General features: G+C 37.8%; 1 protein-coding gene across 8 annotated transcripts in view; it reads left to right on the top strand.

Annotated features, from left to right (window-relative positions):
* The window catches only part of HERC1 (HECT and RLD domain containing E3 ubiquitin protein ligase family member 1), a 93889-nt gene that overhangs the window by 6930 nt on the left and 62548 nt on the right, over nucleotides 1-24411 (top strand). For all 8 annotated transcript variants that reach the window (XM_042823938.1, XM_042823940.1, XM_042823939.1 and 5 more), the window contains exons 2-14: nucleotides 9982-10937; nucleotides 12406-12501; nucleotides 12796-12990; nucleotides 14107-14418; nucleotides 15068-15164; nucleotides 16623-16766; nucleotides 16983-17110; nucleotides 17958-18102; nucleotides 18198-18369; nucleotides 19448-19582; nucleotides 20842-21007; nucleotides 22540-22665; nucleotides 23730-23951. In XM_042823938.1, the coding sequence (XP_042679872.1) occupies nucleotides 10008-10937; nucleotides 12406-12501; nucleotides 12796-12990; nucleotides 14107-14418; nucleotides 15068-15164; nucleotides 16623-16766; nucleotides 16983-17110; nucleotides 17958-18102; nucleotides 18198-18369; nucleotides 19448-19582; nucleotides 20842-21007; nucleotides 22540-22665; nucleotides 23730-23951 (2868 nt within the window). In that variant the 5' untranslated portion in view covers nucleotides 9982-10007. The remainder of the gene's footprint in view (nucleotides 1-9981; nucleotides 10938-12405; nucleotides 12502-12795; nucleotides 12991-14106; nucleotides 14419-15067; nucleotides 15165-16622; nucleotides 16767-16982; nucleotides 17111-17957; nucleotides 18103-18197; nucleotides 18370-19447; nucleotides 19583-20841; nucleotides 21008-22539; nucleotides 22666-23729; nucleotides 23952-24411) is intronic.

The following is a 24411-nucleotide window of genomic DNA, read 5'->3' as shown; positions in this document are numbered from 1 at the left end:
ACACGTCTGGGAATGATTCCTGCTTGAAGTTGTACGTTCAGTTAATTTCCGAAGATAGGATTTTAATTAATTTTGTGTATATGTTTCTAAATAAACCTTGTAAGAAAAGGTATGTAAGTGTTGTTTGGAGCACTGCTGTCTGCTGCTAAGTCAGATGGGATTAAAGCAATAACATACAAATACTGTATGTAAATCACTCTGAAAGTACTGCCTCCTTTGTATTTCCATGGGACCGACAGCAGACATGAAGAATTGTTCGATACAGCAAATTCTCAGCTGCAGTACATCATTATGTCCATATGAACAGTCATATAGGAGTAGAGGAAGTAGGAGGAGGGAAGTTGGTGGCAGAGGTTAGAGGTATGCACTGCTTCTGCTGACACTACAGGGGAGAAATAACCACATTGTTTGATGTCTCATAGTCTTGATGGAATATTGAACTGATAATTAAAAACACTTAGATAACGACTTGGGTTTTGTGGTAAGAATGTTTATTTCAGTTAATGGAATGGTTTATAGGGATTCTAAGTGCTCGTGCTACAAACTAATCTGCTCCAAGTTTGAAGGGATTCCACTTCTGTAGTGGAGTTGTATTGTCATCACAGTGAGGCAGGAAATAGAAGCATGTTGTATATATTTTTTTTCAGTCATATTTAGAAGAATTCATATGTTCCAGACCTGTAATCAGGTGTGTACACAGAACTTCTGCCTTCTCAATGTTATTTCTACAATAACATTGGAGAAAAGGTGTTTTTTAACAGCACGTAAATCTCTTACCATTGGATAGTCCGTCTGCCAGGGAATGACCTGAGTTACTCTCCTGATGAGCTGGTAGAATTACCTGATTATTTTGATTGTGAAATCCTTCCTGAGCTTTGTGTAGAGCACACAGCAGCTTGATTTTTCCAGGCCATCCGCAGGAATTATTTCTCACTGTTACAAACACAGGTTGCACTTCTCTTACCAGCACGGAAAATGGTGGTACGCCCTGGCTTCCATCTGTTTAAGCACTGAATGTTCTAATCCTTCTCAGAAACCACCCAGGTGTCACAGTGCTCAAAGGACCTGTAGCACAGCTTCCTCTAGGAGCTCTCACATAGAAAACAGGGAATGAAATTGTGAACTGGAGAAAGATTGAGTCAGTGAACACGTGCTGCAGAGCGCCGTCCTTCAGATAGATACAGCTCTGCTTACCTGTTAAAGCTCTGCTTTTTTTTGTGCTCAGTTTAGAAATAACTTTCCCTGTCCACTGGGAAAGGCACTGTGTTGTTACAGCAAGGCAGTAAAGAGCTCAGGCGTGTGGGTGTCATGGCCACTTCTTTGCACGTCCTTTAGTTTTGATATTTGCTGCCTTTGATTCAACTGCGCAGACTTCCAGCTTCTTGTCTTACAAGCTTTTGTAATTAGGCTCCCATAAAATTAAGTTAAATGTTGTCAGCATCTTACAGAGGTTGCTGAAATTGCTAATTGCAGAAAGGGGAGCGAGCACTTCTGAAACTTGTGATCTTCAGGAGGTTTGAAACCTTCCAGGTACAGGTGGGCTTTCAAGAGCTTTTCGGACAATCAAGGCTCTCAGCTGCTTCTGAGTTGTTGTGAGAGTCCGAGCACTTTGTTTCTGCCAGAGTAACTGTGCTTTGTTCCTACTGCAGTCAGCCTGAGTTCACAACAGATAGTTGGTAATATTTGAGCGCATCGAATTCAGGCCGTGCTGGTATCTCCTGTGTGCCTGCTGCTGTCAGCGGCTTCAGAAGATGTCTTTTCTTTGTACTGAATGAAGATGCTGCATCTTAATTTATACATACTAATTCTCAGACTGTGGTTGGTCGGGTGGCACTTAGTCTTTCCAGAATGTAGAGGCTTGTGGTTTGTAGTTAAATTTTTTTTCATTACCCTTCTAATGCATCTTTTCACTTCTCCACTCTATTTGCTATGGGGTATTATGACTTGCTCCTTCATAAACACTAAAATAATTTCCTAGTTGAGCTTATCTTGCAGTTGCTGGGGGGTAGGCTGTTGAAACTGGTTTTGATTGCTTTATACGTAATGCATTATTTATGCAGAAAATGAATAATAATACATTTTGCTTAGTAGACACTGCAAAAAGAAGCCTAATTAGCTGAAGTAGAGTTTGGATAGAATGTTGAATTTCTTTCTCCTGTTCAAAAGGTGCTCAAGTCCTTTTATGAGTGCTAAAATCATTTTCTCTGCAGCAGCACTGCACTAAGTTACTGTTGAATCATTGCTTCCCAGAAGATAGGAGTCTTGTATTTCTCTGGCTAACATGCCATGATTTTCCTGAGCAGAAGAATATGGTATTTTGCACATCTTCAAGCAAGAAGCTTTTCTTTTTTGCATGCATTCATAATAGTAGGAGTTTGTGATGGCGACCAGATCTTTAAACCTGCCTTCAGTTGTATGTCTTACTGTGAGGTACTTGTGGAAATGAGGTTGACCTTACAAGCCTTAATGTTTCTGGTATTTTTGATTGGCCAAGAAAAATTTGCAGAAGCTCTTAAAATCTGATTGGAATTTTGAAGGATCTACAACAAAAATATTTGGGCTCTGATTTGTGTTTGAATGGAGGCTTGCAAAAGTGCAGTCAGGTGTGCTTACTGGGACGTCTTACTACTAGGAAATGATAAGAGAAAGGTAATGGAGGGATAGACTTTGAGCTGTAGAAACCATTGAAGCTTGTGCCTGTGTTAGCTGAAGAACCATTCTGCAGGTTTGGAAATCTCTATGGGCTGTGACAAGCGATATGTAAAGACAGTGTCCAACTGTATGCCTATGGCTCACCGTGTGCATTTGACTACGCTTCATGTTAGGGTAGTATTGCTCTTTATCCCTGTCTTATGGTGCCTGTTTGTTTGGTCCTTGCACACAGGGAGAGGAAAGCACTGAGCTGTGCGGTGATAATTGAGCGTGAAGCATACGCAGACATCAGTCACTGTGTTTGAAGATGTGGTTCCATTTCTGAGTTGGCTGTGTATAATTTCAGTTTTCCTTTTAGTGGTCTGGACGCCAGTTTATACCTTCTTTTGGATATCTGTAGGCTTCTGTTGTGATGAAAATTCATGATAGAGTACCAGTAGCTACTTGCATTTGGCAGTGAGGTTGAAGCACTGTGTTGGAGATCATAATTGAAGAAGAAAATCAAAACCCCTGTAATTAATTGCTCCATGCATGTGGGTGGTTCCTATCCATTAGTAAGCTGAACGTGCTTGCCACGGAGTGGAAAAGCTGATGGGCTCTTTGCTTCTTACACCAGTCAGATCTTGCCTGCCACTTATTTATGCTCGTTTGTAAAACTTTATTTGAAAACGAAAAACAAAACACAGCAAAAACCCACCACACTTCTTGCTTCAGCTCTCATCTCTTCTTGCAGGAAATTGATCGTATCCTTGGAGATGCCTAGAGCTCCTTACCTTCCTTTTCCTCCCTGAAAAAGGAGCTAAGTGTAATCACTTTGTGTTGCTTCTGTCCCATCTCCACCTTTCCTTAGTTTAACACATTGATCTTTCTCTTGGAAACACAACACTTTCTTAGTAATCTTTTTAGAATCTGAATGCTGTAAGGGAGCTTCCTGCTGACTTGTATTAGCTAGGATGAACTTGCTCAGCTGTGTGGAGGCAGTTCTTTGATGACAAATTCAAGTCTCCCCTATAATTTCCGAGTTGAAATGGAAAACTGAAACTGCAGAAATTCCTTTGGAGAAGTTGTGTATGTGCTCTGTCCGAGGGCCTTTCAGCTTTGCCCTTCAGCCCCATAGTGAATTAGTGTCATCCTCCCCACCCCATTTCTGTATTGAAATGAAGGGATATTTACTGAGTTGTTTTTGCAAATTCCCAAGTCCTTTGACTGTGTTGAAGTTGATGTTGTCTATTATTAAAGAGTTTTAGGTTTTCTTTGCCTTTAGTAAGTAGTTCTTTGTATTTGTGGTTGATCAAAGCTGTCCCACTTACCTCAGAGTGAGAAGACGTAAGACCTGCTTGGTTTCCCGAAGCTGTAATAAAAACCTGAAAAAGAGATTTTTAGAGATCTGACAGTCCTTACAGCCAGCCAAATACTTTTATGAAAGCTTTTAATTATTTGTGGTTTTTTTTTTCTCTCATTCTGGTAATTCAGGAGGTAGTGGTACTTTTGCTACAAAATTTACTCTTTTGTCTCATTTTAACTTTTTTTTTTGGTATGGCACTTTATGCAGACAAGTACTCAAAATCAGATTTGACATCCTATCCCCTGTAGTGTATTTCATTTGGTTGTTGACTTGGCATTTTGAAACAGTTACTCCACTTTGGAAAGAAGGAGGTGTTATACAGCGGTTCCTTATGCTTCAGAAGAATATACATGGGATGCTTATAGAGTGCACTATAAATTCTGGAAAACAATACCAACAAAACCAAACATGTTTTTATGTCTGTAGCGAAATGCCTGTTGTGTTTGATCTGCTGGTGAATGTTCCCTCTGGGTACTGTTCATACCTCGGGGCGGTCGGTGGCATGGGGGTGTGTATCTAAAATAAGCTGGGATTCATTACAAAGTTGAGTTTCACTTTCCGAGTGTTTGAATTGCCGCAGTGATGAGGAGAAGAAACAAACTGTATTTATAGCTTATCACTTTGCAGTGCATTTCCGTTCAGTTTATGCACATGTCCACATCTGGTGCCTTTTTTTCATTTCTTATTGCAGATGGAAGGATGGTCCTTTTTTCTTTAGGAAATGCGGTCTGTGCTCTTAGTGATAGGAAATGTGTTCTTTATAGAAAGCAAATTTGTTAAAACTTTTGTTGTTCTTAATGATTGCCTGCAACAAGCCTTTCGCATTTTAACCTATGTGAATTATTAGTTAATTAGGGATGCTTAGATCGCAAAAATGAACGCATCAGAGATGGCTGATTGCAGGCTGAATCAATTCCTGTGTAAGGAAAAGAGACCCTTCAGTGACACTGGTATTTCCAATTCAGCTCTCTAGGTGGCTAACATGTCATTTTCTTTTCTCCCCAGAAATGCGATGCCTTTCTTTTATATTTTAGCTCAGAAGGGAAGATCTTAAGTTTATTAATTATTATTAGCACTTATTCTGTCTTGCTGTCAAACATGTGCAGGCTTATGGCTTTGTGCTTGTTTTTTTTCCTAGGTGGAGCACTGTCTAAAAGAGAAACTCAATTACCATGTTAGTAAACAGATTAACAAAAATATGTGGGAAAAGGAGAAATTGCATTAATTATAAACTTTCATTCTCTGAGTTCTTGGTGGTGTGAAAAAGTATGCCAGCCATTTAATTATAATTTCATAATATTCAAAGTTCCTATTAACTTGATATAATTGAGTTTGAAATGCTGCCTTTTATCTTGCTTTTATGCTTACTAATTATTGCAAGTGGTCAAAGCTTCATCCCAAGTGTAAAATTTGAGTGGTAGTAGCATGTGGCAGTTCCTATATTTGGTTTTAGTTAATGCCTTGTTTATGTAGAATCAAAGAATGGCTTAAGTTTAAAGGGACCTTAGAGATCATCTTCCAATCCTTCTGGCAATCCAGTCCATTAGGTTGCCCAAAGCCCATCCACCTTGAACACCTCCAGGACTGGGGCATCCACAGCTTCCTTGGGAGCCTGTGCCAGTTCCTCATCACCCTCTGAGTTTTGCTTTCTGATGATGACTAATCTGATTTTCATTGCTGATGACTAATCTGAATCTACCCTCTTTTGGTTTGAAGCTGTTATCCCTTGTTCTATCACTACAACTTCCCAACTCTCCCGTAGGCCTCTGCAGGCACTAGCAGGCCACTCAGGTCCCCCAGAGCTTTCTCTTCTCCAGGCTGAACAGCCCCAGCTCCCTCAGCCTCTCATCTCAGGAGAAGTTCTCCAGCCCTCTCACATCCTCATGGCCCCTTGTGCACCGTCCAACAATTCCACGTCCTCCTTGTGCTGGGGGGCTCAGTGCTCCAGGTTGGGGGTCTTAAGAGATGGGGCAAGCTGTTCATGTGGAAGATGTGAACATCAGTATGTTGGTCAGTGATTTGAGAGGAGGTTAACTTTTTATTCAGCTTGCTGAAAGGGGTATTTTCTATTTGAAATCTCTCTCTCACACACACACACAAAAAGCAATGTACTGAAATGCAGATGGGATGTTTTTGAGAATTGCTTGTTGCAATTCCAGATGTATCTTTTGGTCTCACCTAGAAGAAACACCCAGGAAGTTTTGGCAACTGTGAATTAAGAGCATTTTATGTGTTCCAGTGTTTGAATACCCAAATGAAGCTCTGTGATGTAGAACTGTTTTTGTTTGTACTGCTGCTGATGAAAGACAAGTACTTCCTTTCTCCACTTCTTGCCTTGTATCTCTGACTTCTCCTTTTGTGGCCCGGCAGCCGCTTGTTTGAAAAGCTGTCATCATCTTATTTAGGAGGTTGGTAGTACTGCATGCTGCCCTGCACTGTGGCATTGATGCCTCCCACACCGTTAGCTGCTCTTGTAGCCATCAGTAGTAGAGCATTTGTGTGCCTGTTCACGTGGTCTTTCAAAGACAGAAGTTTTCCTTTTGCCTGCACTAAGAAGCAGATATAAACCTTACATGAGTAGTCCCCAGGTGTGGGCTGGAGAAAATAAACCCTACCAATAAGCTGTGGCAGCCCTTGTTACTAACTACAGTGATATGTAATTACTGCACTTCCACGTCAGCTGCGAGAGAGAGAGCTTACATTCATATTCAGAGAGCATTTTCAGAATGCATCAAGTCAGTTCTCTGCTGTCAGTACCTCTGGCTATCTGCCACCTGTTATTTGCAAGATGAACCAAATACTGTTTTCAAGATGGACCAGCGTCTTTTGAAAGTTGCAGTAGGTTTTGAAAGTTGCAGGTTACTACTACCAAGAGCTAGAATTCAAGCTTCAGCCTTCATTTTCAGAGAAAATTCAGTACTCAGGAAAAAGAGCAGTATTTGCACTTCAGAGTTATGTGAACACGTTTTGGAATTTCTGAATGAAGACTGGCTGCTGAACATGATGCAAAGCAAATGTCGGAGTTGATTCAGGGAACTCGTTGCATAGCTAAGCTCTGTAACGCGTTGCACTAGGAGCATTACAGCTGTAGTAGGCACATCCTCTCACTAGATGGCAGAGGGTTTTCCCCCATCCACCTAAAACCTAGTTATAAATAAGGTATCAAGTAGGGTTCAGGCTGCCAAAGAGCACAAATCTCTCCTTAATTCAGAATATTATGTCATTTTTTGTTGAAATTTCAACATGTTAGAGCTTAGGTGTAGTAAGTGCTGCTGTGATGCAAACCTTGTGTGTTTTCCATAGGGCAGCACTTGCACACTGTGCAAACACTGGTCTCTGCAGCAGCTTGTGCTTGTTACCAGTGGCATTTGGGTGTGGGTTTGGTTAACATCATACTTAGTTCATTTGTGATTGTTTCAAATCCATTTGCCTGTGGTCTCCCTTTGTAATATACTTAGCCATTCCCCTTCCTTTCTTCTCTATGCCATATTTATAGACCAGGTTTCTCCTTGTTTTTGTAGGTTTGATTTTTTCTTTTTAATTAGCTATGCTAAGAAGCCAGAATCCTGCTCTTCTCTTCAGTTAGGTTCTATGCAAAGGTGGGCTAGAGGAATAATCTTGGTGTGTTCCAGTGTCAGCCTTTATTGCATTCAAGATCTCAGTGAGAGAAATGATTTCCATGAATTTCAATTAATTAGCATTTTTAAAAGTTGTGTAACAATGTTTCCCTTACCCTAACCTTGTCTAATCACTCTAGAATTGCTCATTAATTCTGCTCAGATGTGTATTTGATCTCTATCATGACTCATAATCCCTTTGTGAGTCACTTCATTCTTCCAGTTTTTGGGTCTCCCAGTGGTAGGTTCTCTACTTGCATAAGAAATTTTTATTTTATAATTATATAAGCTTTCATGACTTGCTATTAAATTCCAAGCTTGCAATCTTATTTCTTCTCATTGGCATGCTTTTCTCTCTCAGGTGTGCAGTGATGGAAGAGCCTTTGCACTTCATATTGTCGTTATTTTAACAACTCATTGATTAAAATATTGAGCTGTAGGTTTCAAGATAATGATGTCTGCTGAACATGACTAGTTGCTAACTGGATGATTTTTTTCCACCAAATTTTGTCTTTTCCACATTATTTGTTCAACATCATACAGTTTCTCAATAAATTTACACAACCTTAATGTTTAGGAGTAGCTTATTACAGTGTTGTTTGTCTAATGAATACTGAATGCCTTTATGAGCAATGTGTTTTAAGGGCTTACACTTTCGCTTTGGATACCAGGGCTGTTTACTGTGGCTGAGCACTGGGAGGCTACAAGGTGATGTGCACACTGACCTGCCCTCCTGCCTGTGCCAACACCTATGGCATGCCTTCCCCAGAGAAGGGCTGTGTCCAGAATATAACCTGCTTTTCCAACACAGTGTGATCAAAGGGAGTTTTTGCCAAGTTTAGTTTGAAGGTTGATAAACTCAGATGAAATTTCAAGAAGGTCTGAGGTTCTGTAATTTGCTGAAGTGTATTTTCTCCATTTGATCATTTATTTTAGGATATGAATTTTGTAACAGTGAACAAAAAAATGCAGACCCTTCTAACTAATTGTTAAGCTTGTAAATGGGTTGATACCAAAGCATTTGAGTTTCACATATGGGTTTTGTAACAAAAGTTTGGCCATTAATGTAGAACTCAGTTCCTCCTGTGTCACTCAAGGGAATAAAAAGTAAAATAAGGACCTTTCTGTTCAGGTATATATGCTGATACGGGCTCATGAAAGACATGAGGCAACATGAAAGACAGCAGAGGTTTAAGGACTGCTGCTAGCCAAAAAAAGGCTTTGTGGTATGAGGCAAAGGATTGCATTTTAAACCACAGGGTTTCCAGAAATTTTGTAGAAATTTCATTAAAATTTTTAATTGAGTTTGGAGCCACATGAGTGTATTATTTGTTTTGCTTTCTTTCCCATAAAATTGCCAGTAAAAAAAAAAATCTCTCATATTCATTGATGTCTTTGATTTGAAAGAATGACAAAAGTTGTCAAGTTAGTTTGGCAACAAGCTTGAGCTGCCCTGGTGAGGCAGCGTGCACTTCTGAGTTTTCCTTTTATCTGCATGCTGTTAGTGATTCCTTTGTTAAAATCTGTAGTAAAAGTTTTGAATACTGTTGAAGTCATAGATGATGAAATGCTTTAATATAAGAGAATACGTAATATTCAATAGAGTAAATTTATTTGGAATAGTAATGTATATTTGGTTCTGAAGATCCCATTCATGGAATGAATAGGAGTTACTCAGTGGCCCACCCTGACGTAACTTACGTGCACCTGTCCTGGTTTCCATTCAATATTTTGACATTGATTTTAAGATACCTACCTTAAGAAAGGAGAGAGAATGACTTGTGGCTGCAGGAGTTAATAAGCTTTGTAAGGTCGAGTGTTTTGTTAATGGCCTAAATTAGTAGCCTTATTTATTGTCACATGAAGCTTTTCAGCGGTACTCTGTTCACTCGTGTACAGTTTTAAGTGATCTTGTGCACTTTTTTAAAGTCGTTGTCTTTAGTTTTGCCGTCTGAAAAGTGAAGATTAGTTTTCTTCAAGTAGTATTAAAGTGTACTTTCACTGAATGTAGCAGAATTAAATTTACTTTGTGTGAACTTTTATGCATATCAATTCAGATTATGTACATACACTCTGTAGTTCTTACAGCATGCTAAGGCAATTGCACGTCCATGTACTTGTTTAAAATGAAGGTCAGAATTAATCTGCAAAATGTCTTTTTATACTACCCTTATGCTACTGGGATTGGATCTGAATGCCAGATTCGTGCACACTTATATGGGTAAAATGGTGGAACTTTGATAAAATTGGGAATTAAAGTTTTGCTGCTTGCTTTGCTGAAGAATTGATAGAGTTTGGTGTACTGTGAATAGTAAATTCAGTAGATACTATTGCGCATCTGCTCACTTTTTTTTTCTTCATCTTTAGGACTAATGGCAAAAGAATAAACCAACATGGCAGCTATGGTCCCACCCGTGAAGCTGAAATGGCTTGAACATCTGAACAGCTCTTGGATCACAGAAGACAGTGAATCTATTGCAACGAGGGAGGGAGTTTCTATCTTATATGCTAAGTTAGTTAGCAATAAAGAAGTAGTGCCATTGCCTCAGCAGGTTCTGTGCCTCAAAGGACCTCAGCTACCAGATTTTGAGCGGGAATCTCTAAGTAGCGATGAACAGGACCACTATTTGGATGCCCTTCTTAGCAGCCAGCTGGCACTGGCTAAGATGGTATGCTCAGACTCTCCGTTTGCTGGAGCGCTTCGAAAACGTCTCCTTGTATTGCAGCGAGTCTTCTATGCACTTTCTAATAAGTATCATGATAAGGGTAAGGTGAAGCAACAGCAGCATTCGCCGGAAAGCAGTTCTGGATCAACTGATGTGCATTCTGTCAGTGAACGTCCCAGGTCGAGTACGGATGCGCTCATAGAAATGGGCGTTCGGACTGGGTTAAGCTTGTTGTTTGCACTGCTGAGACAAAGTTGGATGATGCCAGCATCGGGCCCTGGCCTCAGTCTTTGCAATGATGTTATCCACACTGCAATAGAAGTCGTGAGTTCTTTACCACCTTTATCTTTAGCAAACGAAAGCAAGATTCCACCAATGGGGCTGGACTGTTTATCGCAAGTGACGACATTTCTTAAGGGAGTGACGATTCCAAACTCTGGGGCAGACACTTTAGGTCGTAGATTAGCTTCTGAATTGCTTCTTGGCTTGGCTGCCCAGCGAGGTTCCCTGCGATACCTGCTTGAGTGGATAGAAATGGCATTAAATGCTTCAGCTGTAGTGAACACCATGGAGAAAACCAAGTTGCTACAAAGTCCGGAAGGAATGATCAGCTTTGATTGCTTTATGAGTATATTAATGCAGATGCGACGATCGTTGGTAGGTATACCAGCTTTGAGTTTTCTACGTAGCAAATGTAGATGCATTCTTAACTTTAAATACAGTTGCTCAGCACTGAATACTATGTATGGTAGTTGTTAGCTTTAATGTGTAAAAAAAAAAAAGTAATAATGCCCTAAGAAAATGGACTGAGTTGTTTGTAAGTAAGGCACACTGATAGCTTTATCTTTTGAGTGATTACATCTGATCCTGAGCGAACGTTCTTTTTAAAACTTTGACATTATTGCCTAACATGCAGTCAAAAGCTGTAGTATGCTTCTGCCTCGTATGCTCAGACTGTAACAAGGAAGGACTTTTTCTCCAAAATGGTGATTTCCCTCTTTCCCCTCAGATTTGTAGTACTTAGTAATGAACATAAATCTAAAACATTTAAGATTTTAAAGAAGTGGGAAATTCAACTTTTAGAGTGCTGATGATGGAGAATGTGTAAGTTGTTATAAAATCAGGTGCTTTGCACAGATTATTGAAATCCAATTGGAAAGCAATACAAAAACATTCTGGGCACACGGTAATGCCCAGAATTTTTTTTCACTTTATGTTCACTTTTTTTTGTTTCACTTTTTGTTTCACTTTATGTTTCACTTTATGTTCAGATTTGTGAGAAGGAGTGGAGCTATTTGTAGTTTTACTACTGCTGAATATTTTAATGAAAGACTTCTGTGAAATTCTAGATTGGACCAATTCCTTAAAGTACTTACTCCCATTAAAATTAAATATAATCTATTTTCTTCTCACGTTAGCCAGTAGCAGATTATCTCCTTTGTTTGCACAAGGTCTGTTATCACTAACGTTCTAAAGAAAGTAGATTTTCTGCTGTGTTAGGTAGGTTTCATTCTTTTGACTGAAGTGACATTCTTTTGACTGAAGAAAGACATCTAGCATCTGTACAGCAGCAGTGAAGGAGTCTTGTGTGCAGATCACAAACTCACTGCATGCTGTGTGCCTATGCCTATGCATGGCCTGTGTGCCTTCTGTGTGATGGAAAGAAGGGAGCGAGCTGCCAGATCAAATTATTTATTCAGTTCAGTATTTTCCCAGCCTAATGGGTGGTAGCAGGATCTACATTGGATTAAATGTCCCGATGAACAACTTCAGCTGTTGTTTTTGTGTGGTTCTTTTTTCACTGGATATGAAGTTATAGACCAAAATACAGAGTCTATGTAAAAAGAAGAGTAGTAATGATTAGTAATTTATGATTTAAGTAGACAAACACGAATGAAATGTGTTTTAGAACAAATTGGTATCAGGATAAATTAACTGTAAACCCAGATATTTTCGCAAAAACAGCAAAAATAAGAATGTTTAGCTAGTGTTGGCATATTTTTGTTTCCCTGGAATGCATGCAGATAACATAGGTACTCTAAGAACAAATCACTGCTGTATTTTGTACAGTTGCACCGTTGCTCTATGGAAATATTTTTCTCACAGTAATGTTTAAAAATTGCAGGGATCATCTGCTGATCGAAGTCAATGGAGAGAGCCAACTAGAACATCTGATGGCTTATGTTCTCTTTACGAGGCAGCTCTATGTTTATTTGAAGAGGTATGTCATGAAATGAAGCTCGAATTTAAGGAAATTATGCATTACATCTGGCTGTTGTGTGCATGTGTATGGCACAGAATCTGCTGAGTTATTCTGGAATGGAAAAGGTGGGCAAGGAAAGGGTGGAAAGCAAGAATGCAGAGAAACAAAGTTATTTGAACGCATTAACAACGTATGGTGATAACTTGTGTTTTAGGCAGTGTCATAGTGAGAGGGAATTTAACTTAGATCAGTCATTACTGCTATAGGAAAATAAATGAAAATACTGCTGTGTAATAGATCTCTTTTTAACAGGTTTGTCGCATGGCATCAGACTATTCAAGAACATGTGCCAGCCCTGACAGCATTCAAACGGGTGATGCTCCCATTGTTTCTGAAACCTGTGAAGTTTACGTTTGGGGTAGCAACAGCAGCCATCAACTGGTGGAAGGAACTCAGGAGAAAATACTGCAACCCAAGCTTGCTCCAAGTTTTTCCGATGCACAGACGGTGGGTGATATCTATAGCATTATATAATGTAAGGCTCAGCAGCTTCATAGTTGTAGTACAAAACTGGAAAACACTGCTTTATTGCTAAGTGTGCTGATGGTTGGAATGAGGGAATGATTCTCAGAACTAATTACACAACTCACTTTACTGAAGGTACTTCACTACTTTTATTGTTACCTGGAAAAAGGATATATATATTTTTTTTAATGTTACAAATGGAGTGATACCATGTAACAAGAGTGACTGAATTGTCTAGCTTGCAATGAAATGCATTTGTAGAGAGGAATTTGCTTGCCTGTAGGTTTTTTTTTTCCTTCTCATTGTTTAAAAGATACCTTAAATACTCAATTGTCTTTTCAACTGGTGTTTTTCACATCAAGTGTGTCTAGTTTAAAAGTCCAAACAGGGCTAGCTGCTGGCACAGAAGCCTTAATTAGCTTTCTGAAAATCAATATGCAGTATGCTCTTTCTGCTCTCAGTAACAGATTCTGCAGTTGCAGCTTAGCACTTCTAGTGATGCGTGACACAGGATAGTTTGCTTTTCTGTTGCTTTGTTGACTTAGCAGTGTTGACTTAAGTAAAAGCATTTTGGGGGATCTCTAGACAATTTAGGTATGTTTTCTGAAATTGTTTTCATGGACTTTACTTGCAGTTTTATGCCAGTTAAATGCAGGACCAGGCGTCATAAAGCAAACTTGTGCATTTAAAAAAGCTGCTTAAACAGAACACTGATACACAGAAGGGAAATGACTTACTTTTGTCTTTTTAATCTTAAGAAAATATACCTTCAAAACTGTCAAATACCATTCATGACTTTGAAAGATCTGAAAGCAGCCTGAGTTCTATAGTCTGTAAAAGAGATGCAGTTAAACAAGATGACTTAATGACCATTTTACATCCTTTACATAAAGAAAAGGATTTCCTTATAAAATATTTTCAGTTATTTTGATTTTATTGCTTGCTGAACTCCACAAATTCTTCTTGTTTTTTTACATTGCACTACAGGAAAGAGATATAGAAAGAAAAATGACATCCTGTTTGACAATACATACTTTTTTGACCTACAGATGAATGATTTATTTTATCTGAATACTGTTTTATCCTTTCTGTTTATAGATTGAAGCTGGACAGTATTGCACTTTTGTAATTTCTACGGATGGCTCTGTCAGAGCCTGTGGTAAAGGCAGCTATGGGAGACTAGGGCTGGGTGATTCCAATAACCAGTCCACTTTGAAAAAACTGACTTTTGAGCCTCATAGATCCATTAAAAAAGTGTCATCTTCAAAAGGATCTGATGGGCACACTCTAGCGTTCACAACGGAAGGGGAAGTCTTCAGCTGGGGTGATGGTGACTATGGAAAACTGGGACACGGAAACAGTTCAACTCAGAAATATCCCAAACTTATTCAGGGCCCACTGCAAGGAAAGGTATGACTTGGACAGAAGCACGCCTCGTTTTGGTCTGCTCGGTTAAGATATTGTGTAGTATTTGAAATTTGTAAGATCTTAAGATTCTGTGTTTTATTTAAGTTTTCTTTGAAGTGGGATCTGTTTCAGCAAAGCACTGAAATGTGTTGATTGCCTTTGGGCATGTGATTACCAACGTTGCCACTGTTGAAAACTTTCTCACATTCTTAAATCTTGTGTGCGTGTTTGTGCTGAACTGCAGCGAGATTCCAGAAGAACAGTTTTTGGTAGCTGTAACATCATGACAATCTCATATGCAAATTTTTAGTGGTTTCAGTTGTGTTGTCCTACAAGGCCTTCATTTGCCTTTCTGTCCATGTTTTGGCCAATGTTTTTAACATCTGGTTTTGCTTCTCTCTGCTGCTGTTGTGGTTATGTTAAATTTGCTTGAAAAATAAGTCATGACTACTTTATAGACAATCTTGTCTGTATTGTTTTCTGCTTATAAAGTGCTAAGTGATAAAGCTAGTGAAGATAAATTTAAATGTGTACTTGCTCTACGTAAGTGAAGAGATAGAGGTACGCATATTCCTTCCTAGAGTAGACTTGCATAAGCTTTCAAAATTCTTATACAAATTGTATGAAAACATTTTTTTTGTACGTAATGTAGGTTGTTGTATGTGTGTCAGCTGGATACAGACATAGTGCTGCTGTTACAGAAGATGGAGAGCTGTATACATGGGGAGAAGGAGACTTTGGGAGATTAGGTAATTCTAAAATACCATGAAGTGCTTCTGGGAGAATTCCTGCATCTACTAATGATACTATACGTGTGTTTCCCCTTTTTTCTTATTATCCCATCTAAATACACTTGTATATGTACATGTGAGCCTGTGTGTACATAGGCAAAAATCAATGCAGATAATTTCATAAGTCTTCTGTTATTCTTTTTCCAGGAAAAGTTGCCTTTCATTTATAAGACTGTACATCACAGTTGTTGCCCCTTAAGTGTGTAGAGTAGGCATGTAAAATAAACCAGAATTCTAGATGGACGTAGCCTAGTGATAGTAGAATGGTTCTTTGGACAATGTTGAATAACTGGTGGAAGATATCAAGTCTTCAATTATAATGTGATGCCAATAAGGAAAACTGACATTCTGTTTAATGAAATGACTTTGTCATTTTATCTTAATACACTTAACTTTATCATTTCAGTTAAATTTAACTTCTTAATATCTCTAATTTTTTTTTTTCAAGTTCACTTTTGTCTATTTCATTATCTTTGCTATGCAGCTTGCATGGCTGGTATGAAACCACCCTTCTCAAGCAGGTTCTTTTAAACCAGATGATTTTGCTCAGAAAATTGCTTTCAAGGGGAGTTTTAGTTCCTTTCTGTTCTCTTTGATTTGAATGTCATGATCTCCTATTGGAGAGGTAAAAGCAAGTAGCTGTGTTGGGGACAAAAGATGGAGGGGATGTTGTTTTACAGTGCAGTCTGTCACAGTTTTTCAGGGGAAACAGAAGAAGTTCTGAGCCTTTCCCTGCTTTTAGGAAAAGGACATTAGGTTAGAGGGGAAAAAGTCTCACTGAGTTTTAGCTTAATGTGTTTTTTACATTCTTAATGTACTTTGAATTATGCACTGATGGGTTCCAGTGCACAGCTAAGAAGTAGCATTCAGTTAAGTCATAGGAACCTGTTCACATTCTCTTAGGGATACCAGGCAGTATCTCTTAAAGTAGGTGGTGCTGTAGTATATTAGGCTTCTGCAGAAAAGATGATTTAAGGCTATCCACTGATTTCATTTGTGCAGTGTATATGCAGAAGTAAGAATCTGCCATTATTTTAGATTCCTTATTCTGTTCAGGCCACTTGCTGCCCAGTGTTAGGAAGTATAACTACCCAATCACTAATGTTACACTAGTTATTCTAGTATAGAATGTACTAGTATAGTCTAGTATAACTAGGCAGTTATACTAGTAATTCTTTTTATTTTTTCAAAGTAGGTAGAAAGTAGTTCTGTTATTTAGTGGTATTATAAAAGTGAAAAGGTGTTATAAAAACGGTATTATAAAAATGAAATTATGTTAACCTAACTGCAGATCTCTTTCCAAAAAGTGGGCAAAAATTGTCTTCTGTTTACGTGGCTTTTGCAAAACTTTGCTGGGATTACAGACCAGAATAGGAATTTTCACAAAAAGAAAGTGATTTTTTCTGCTTTCTTCAGGTCACGGTGACAGCAACAGCCGCAACATTCCGACTTTAGTGAAAGATATTAGCAATGTAGGAGAGGTTTCCTGTGGCAGTTCACACACGATAGCTCTGTCCAAAGATGGCAGAACAGTGTGGTCATTTGGAGGAGGAGATAATGGTAGGTATAAGTACACCATAATAAATACGTATTTCCTAAAGTCTGCCATTATTGTATTTGAAAGAGAACACATTTTATGAAAACTGTTATATGTGTTAATTTTAAAAATGTACCCTGATGTTTTGGAAATCTGAAAGTAATTTTTTTTTGGTACTTCCAGTTGTCGCCATTTATATATTGAAAATATTTTCCACTTGTAATTTTTCCTTTTTTTAGGCAAACTTGGTCATGGTGATACAAATAGAGTATATAAACCTAAAGTTATAGAAGCCTTGCAAGGAATGTTTATTCGAAAAGTTTGTGCTGGGAGCCAGTCTTCACTTGCCTTAACATCAACAGGACAGGTTGGTGCAAATAGATTTCACTCAAACAATGGCACTTGGTATTTAACAAGACAGATTGGGTTTATTTCAGCATTTATTATTTTGGCTGTTGAGAAAACATACAGCTAGTTCACGAATGCTGGTGTATGGCTGTACAGCTCCTGATGTGAGTCTGGCTAAAAGTACTGAGATTCTAAGAGGCTAGAGTTATTCAGAATGTTCTGCAGAGTCAAGCAAAAGTACACATTCCAAGAGTCTTCGTTAGCCACAGCAAATAATTATTTTAGATCAAGAAACGTAACTGGTACAAGACCAAATGAGATTCAGGAAACAAAAAGCAGTGAAATGATTTTAATTTTTAATGCATTAACCACCTGAGGTAATGAAATAATGTAATAGTATCTTAAAATGTGTATTTAAAAATGCACATTAACTGTTTCATTTCTAATTCATGAAATTACAGGAGAGTCTAGAAATAAATGTTAGGTAGTAAGTGGGGTCCTGCAGTGGTTTAATGTATATGCATGTAATACAGTAAACCTTTCTACACTTCTAATCTAGCTGAACTCCCACTTCACCATGATTCAAAGAGAATGTGTTTTTGAAGTATGGATCAAGAATGCTGAAGTTTATTGTGGTAGTTTCTCCTCTTGCGACAGCCTTCCCAGCTGATCTGCTCTGTAGCCAGAAATGTGATTGGAGACAATAAATGTAGATTGCATTAAATGTATGTAAGCGATGAAAGTACTCTGCATGGTTCTTTTGAAAACATGATTTCGGTCGTTGTGAAAGTGGTTATCCAGTACATTGCTGATGATCGCCAATAATGCAGATTTGACACTGATATTTTGTGGTTTGTTTGCTCTAGGTTTATGCATGGGGCTGTGGTGCATGCCTTGGCTGTGGCTCTTCTGAGGCGACTGCTCTCAGACCCAAACTTATTGAGGAACTGGCTGCTACAAGAATAGTTGATATTTCAATTGGTGACAGTCACTGTTTGGCACTTTCTCATGGTAAAATAAATTAAGCATGAAGATATGTAATCTTCCCTTTTGATCAGAAGCAGTTGTATCTCAGATTCTGTTTTCTGCTCTATTTGCAATTATAGATAATGAAGTTTATGCTTGGGGTAACAATTCAATGGGACAGTGTGGTCAGGGAAACTCTACTGGTCCCATTACCAAACCGAAGAAAGTCAGTGGTTTAGATGGAGTTTCAATTCAACAAATTTCAGCAGGAACCTCTCATAGTCTTGCCTGGACAGCTCTTCCAAGAGACAGGTAATGGTGATACTTGAGGACAGACATATATTTATTTAAAAATATAATACCCTTTGGATGCATTTAATATTTTCCTGAGGGCACTAATGCATTTAAAGTGTTCTGCTTGTAATATTTTGGACTGAAGAATCTCTTTAAATTCTATTCTTCTCTTTCCTTTTGTTCTTTCCAAACTGTTGTAGTACAAAAGTAATAGCTTAGCAGCACCAATAATATGGATATTAGTACATTTAGATTTTGTTATCTGCTATTAGACAAAAATAAGACCTTTTTACTGAAAATCATCAAGTTAGGCAGTGAGGATTCAATATTTCTTTGTTTTGTGCTTCTGACTGCATGTTCTGTGGTTTATGTAGTTTCTTTCAGCTAACAAGGCAACAAAGAGTAAGAGTTTGGGAAATACATAAATTCATATAAGTCATTAGACATAAATTTAACCTTCATAGTAACTTCCTAAGTGGTTACATGTCAAGATGAACTGAAAACAGGTGCCTAAATAAATGGTTTAGTAATTAATGTGCAGTGCCTGAAATAATACTTTACTGCAAAGGCCTGATCAAGTGATTACAGTGAACTGATAAACCTCAGACTTATATACGGACTAACAGAGAGGAATAGAAAAACTCTTTTAATATTTGGAAGATAACCCAGAGTTTCAAGATGTCCTGTTTTAATGAGAACTGTTGTTGAAAGGTCAGTTGAGGAAAATGGTGAGCCTCAAATAGAACCAAGTGGAACTACTAACTTGTTTGAATTCTCTCTGTATTTCATTAAAACCTCTTTATAATCTAGAGTTCGTACTAAAGCAGTTTTGTGAGAATGTATCAGCTTTTGCACTAATTTGATGGTTTTATGCTCATGATGCTGTAAATGTTTATGTTTACAAATGAAAAATGTTTGATTTTTGAAAATGTCTACAGAAAAAAAGAACATATGTTACCTGCTAGGATCAAGAAGTTGGTCAGATTGGTTTATTTTAAGAAAAAAACCGAAGTCAGTAAGATCAGGCACTCACTTCAATCTGCTTAAATTGGAATATTGGAAGATTTTTACTAATTATTTTGATGTTTGATTTCAGGCAAGTTGTGGCATGGCACAGACCCTACTGCGTAGACCTTGAAGAAAGTACCTTTTCACATCTTCGTTCTTTTCTTGAACACTATTGTGACAAAATTAACAGTGAAATTCCCCCTCTTCCTTTTCCTTCATCAAGGTATACATAACACTTGCACGTTATAAGCTTTTGTAGCTTTTTAATCAGAAGTATTAGAATATTTTTCTGCAAGCATTTGTAGTATGTGAGGTTGGGCTGTTTCTTCCTACTTGGAGCTCAAGGTACCTCAAGAGACGTAGGAGTCATGCAGAATGTTTAAAAGACCTTTCTAAAGGTCATGTGTGGCTTCTTGGTAGTGTTATTTAGAGAAATGTAATTGTTTTCCATCTGAATGAACAAAATGCTGAAGGTTGGTTCCATTTTTTTTCAGGAACAAATTTGTCTATGAAACTTAACAATAAATTATAGCAGCACAGTTTCAGCAGTTTGCTTCAGTTGTGCAGACAGTGGTTATTATTGGGCAGTTTGAGATGTTTCATCATCACCACAACATGGGTTTGATAGATATTCAGGTTTTGAAACTGGAAGCTGCTTGTCACAAACGTGATCTTAGTAGCGAGGCGGTGTCGCTTTGGAGGGTTTGAAACAAATATACAAGAAGTGCGTTCTTGCTTTTGAATTCCCACAAATTCCTCTCTTCTGGAAAGTGAGACAAACTAGGTGTAACAAACTAAGCCCATCTTGATAGTGCCATGTTGACTAAAACAATCTCTTTACAAATCATCAGTAGGCATTGTTACAGCTTGCCCGATTTGAAGCTTTTACACAAAAAGTGATGTTTTAGTTGCAGTACTCTAAAATACAAAACCATGAATGCTTCCTCACAGACACCTGCAAACAGCACTGCAAGTATCAAAGATGCATAAGGAATTTTTCTCCTTTCCACAAAATAAGAAAATTCAAAAGTTTTCAAGAAGGATGATCAGAAATTAATATCCTGACTTTCTGTTTTTAATCTGATTGTTTCATTTCTAAATATAAAAAGAGAAGATTACATTTATTAGTTCCTAAACAGTTTCTGTTCTTTCTTTATGTGAGAAATATATTTGTCTGTTGGTCTGTAAATGTATTTTGGAAAGATTTTGCCTTTCAGTTCTAGTGATTCCTTTCTAAGTGGAATGCCCTTGGAACCATTGTGAGCCAAGACACTGTTGTATTCTGTTGTTGCCTTTTGTTGTTTGTTTGTTTGTTTGGCAGATAAGCAGTGGGCTTTCAGATGAATTTATGTGAAGTTCTAGTTATAATTTATTTACCTTTCTGATCTGCAAAATACAATCAGTGAAAATCTTAGTGCACAAGTCAGTGAGGATGAATAAGGCTAACAACAGAAAACATGAATGCTGCTGTATTTCTTACAGGGAGCATCACAGTTTCCTTAAGTTGTGCCTGAAGCTGCTGTCAAATCACCTTGCACTTGCACTGGCTGGAGGTGTAGCTACCAGTATTCTTGGCCGGCAGGCGGGTCCTCTTCGGAATTTGTTGTTCAGACTGATGGATTCCTCTGTCCCTGATGAAATTCAGGAAGTAAGTATTACTTTGTTCACAGAAAAAAAAGTCTACCTTTTACTTTATATTTTTTTCTTTAAGTGTGTTATTAGAAATTTCTCTAACTGTGTAAACATGACACTCTGATGAATACAGTTCTATTCATTACAGTTGGGAAATGAATCACTATCACTGTATTATAATCTGAAAAGCAGTGGAGAATGTTTACTTAAGAATTTCTGCTCACTGTTTTTTTTTTCCTGCTAACGTTTTAGTTATTATTGCTTGTAATAATAAGCCTTAAACTTTCAGATTATGGGATAATTAACATGAGATAGTGGAAATTGATTGTAATTACAGATACTTGGTCTTTACAGAATCAGAGTCTAGTTTCTCTGTGAATTTTTGCCAGCTTTGAAGAAGTGATGCTGTGTAGTTTAGTAGTGTACAAAAGTAACTAACTGTTTTGGTGGCCCCAGTAAAGAAATAGCTTATATCCTCAGCTTGAATTTGTGGTTAAAAAATACTGTGTGAGACTGAATTGTTAGAACAGAGCACTTAACTTGTAGCAAGATGGAAAACCACTGAATAGAGCTGTGAAAATTGTTTTACATACATGAGAACTGTGAATTTCAGATATAGAGCCAACTGTTCAATTTTCATAGAATCATGGAATCACCAAGGTTGGAAAAGACCTCCAGGATCATCCATTCCAACTGTTCACCTATCACCAATATTTCTCCACTAAACCATGTCCAGTTAAACTGTGCACAACATCTAAATGTTTCTTGAGCACCTCCGGAGATGGTGACTCCACTGCCTCCCTGGGCAGCCTGTGCCAGCACCTGACCATTCTGTTGGAGAATAAATTTTTTCCTATTGTTTAAACTGAATCTCCCTGATGCAACTTAAAGCCATTCTGTCTAGTCCTGTCACTAGTTATTCAGGAGAAGAGGCCAACCCCCACCTACCACTACCTCCTTTCAGAGAGTTGTAGAGAGCAATAAGATCTCTGAGTCTCCTCTTCTCTTGACTAAATAATTTCAGTTCCCTCAGCTGCTCCTTGTAAGGCTTGTGCTCCAGACCCCTCACAGCTTTACTGCACCAAAACTGAACGCAGCACTCGAGGTTTCATTGATACTGAAACTATTATCAATGAGAAAGATTTGCCTATTCATACTGCTTTTAAAATGAGATGAACTTGTGTAGCAGTGGACTTTAATTTTATGTTCAGAGAAAGTTTACTATGGAGAACTGAAAATTGTTAATCTTTAGATTGATTAAACTAAATCATCTTCCCTTACAATGGCACTCTAAGAAAATGGCAATGCATGAAGATCTTCAAATTTGACAATGTGTTGGACTAATTTAATACCTTCAGTGTATTGCATACATCCTGGAATAAAAGATGAATTTGCTACTTTGTATTAGAAACCTCATGTCAAATAAAATTAAGTGTGCGTTCTGGATGTATTATGTGTGTCATGTACTGTGTGAATTTTTTTAAAGCTGCAGTCACATTGATTGTTTTTTCCCTATCCAAGAAGTATTTTCTGCTGCTTGACTTTTAGGTCGTAATTGAGACTCTCTCAGTAGGAGCAACAATGCTACTTCCTCCATTGCGTGAGAGAATGGAATTGCTACACTCTCTTCTACCCCAGGGTCCTGATAGATGGGAAAGCTTGTCAAAAGGACAGGTATGGTCAAGGGAATAATATGCTGCATTTTGAAAGCAGTACTGTATGTTCATTTGCTGAAACAGCAGGGGATTTTGAACAGTAAAGCTAGCACATTATTGGTGGAATGCATTGAAAAGCCCAACTTTAACTCTGTAGCCTGGCCAAGTGAGATTCTAGATCGTGGAAACAGAAAATTAACTGTTTTTTAGGAAGTATAATGGTTGTCCTACATGGATTTCATTCTACTTTGCAAAGATTAGTGGGTTGTAACTTCTTCCCTTTTTCTCTTTTGATGAATGTGAAGACAAGGAATTTTCACAGATTAGGAGACTTGCCAAGTACCCTCCAAGTGGAAGGAAAGAAGGAGCATCTGTTCTTGTTCTTTGTGGCAGTAGGAGCTGAAGCTTCTGCAGTAGTTTCAAGTTAAAAAATAAGAGTACCTGTTATTCAGTTCTGTAGATAACATCTATTTTATTGTGGAATAGACTGATTAACACTGATACTGAAACCGTGAAGAGGAATCTTCTGATTCTAATTTTCTGAAGATTTCTGATTTGTACTGGTGCAAACTAGAAGCCCCAAAGAAGTAGAACAGGTTAGTTTTTCAGGATGCTGTGAGGTTTTTTTCAGTGATAGTAGGGAACACTACTGAAATGAAAGGTCATTACTCTGTATCTGCCACCACTTTTGGTCTAATCTATACTTGTCATGCTTTTTGTCCTTAGAATTAGAATAATAGTTAAAAAAAGAAAAAAAAAAAAAAAGACCGTATGACATGCATAATTCTAACTAAGTAAAGAATGTGTTGGTCTGGTGTATTATTTCACTCTGTCAGTCTCAGGTTTTTACTGGGTGTAGTTATCTAATTCAAAGTTTTGATCTATTCTCTAGTACTGAAGACATGCAGGAAAAAAATGCGTTTGGATTTTGTTGGTAAAATCTTCCAGATTAACAATTTTACCATAAGACACAAAAATAGTGTTGTTAACTGTAATGCCTTTTTATTATTTCATCATTTTGACTTCATGAACAAAAAGTTTACTGTTTCTGAACTCTTCTTTCTTTCTTTTTCTTTTCCCCAGAGAATGCAATTGGATATTATTTTGACAAGCTTGCAAGATCACACCCATGTAGCTTCTTTACTTGGCTACAGCTCGCCATCTGATACCACAGAAACTTCCTCATTATGCATCAGCTATGGAAATCTCTCTGACCAAACATACAGTGTCCAGAGCAGTCATCCAGATACTCATTTAGCTGAAATCTTAATGAAGACTCTTCTAAGAAATTTGGGTTTTTATACAGTATGTATAGGCTTTGTAGTTACTTTTTGTTACAGTGGTAATGAATTTTGAATATTTTGAATGTTTAGAAATTCCAGAAAATGGTATTCCTTTGCTTTATCTAAAGCAGCAGTGCCATATATCTCTCTCTGGAGGTGGACTAAAATTAATTCGCTACTTCTAACATTATCAGTGTAATAATCTTGTATTGGTGTTTTTTGTTTAACTTGGCTTGCATAAGTGTATTTGATTTCCTATCAGAGTGAAGTACTGACTCCTATTCCTTTTGGCTGCAAATCTTTTTGGAAGATACGGTATAGCACATCAATATATAGGTAGATTGCTTTATGGAACCCTTTTATGTCTGTATAATACCAGCAGAGAAAGAAGCTAGGAATGTGAGTCTGTCTGATTAATTTGACACTGAGCAATCTGCCTTCCAGTAGTTCATCAAGTAGAGGTCAGCCATCTTATTGTAGTA

The sequence above is a fragment of the Centrocercus urophasianus genome, unplaced genomic scaffold (assembly GCF_019232065.1).
Source record: "Centrocercus urophasianus isolate 14NV4802_14NV808 unplaced genomic scaffold, USGS_Curo_1.0 seq_23, whole genome shotgun sequence".
NCBI lineage: Eukaryota > Metazoa > Chordata > Aves > Galliformes > Phasianidae > Centrocercus > Centrocercus urophasianus.
Note: the sequence above shows the minus strand (reverse complement) of the source record. Positions and strands in the feature narration are given on the sequence as shown.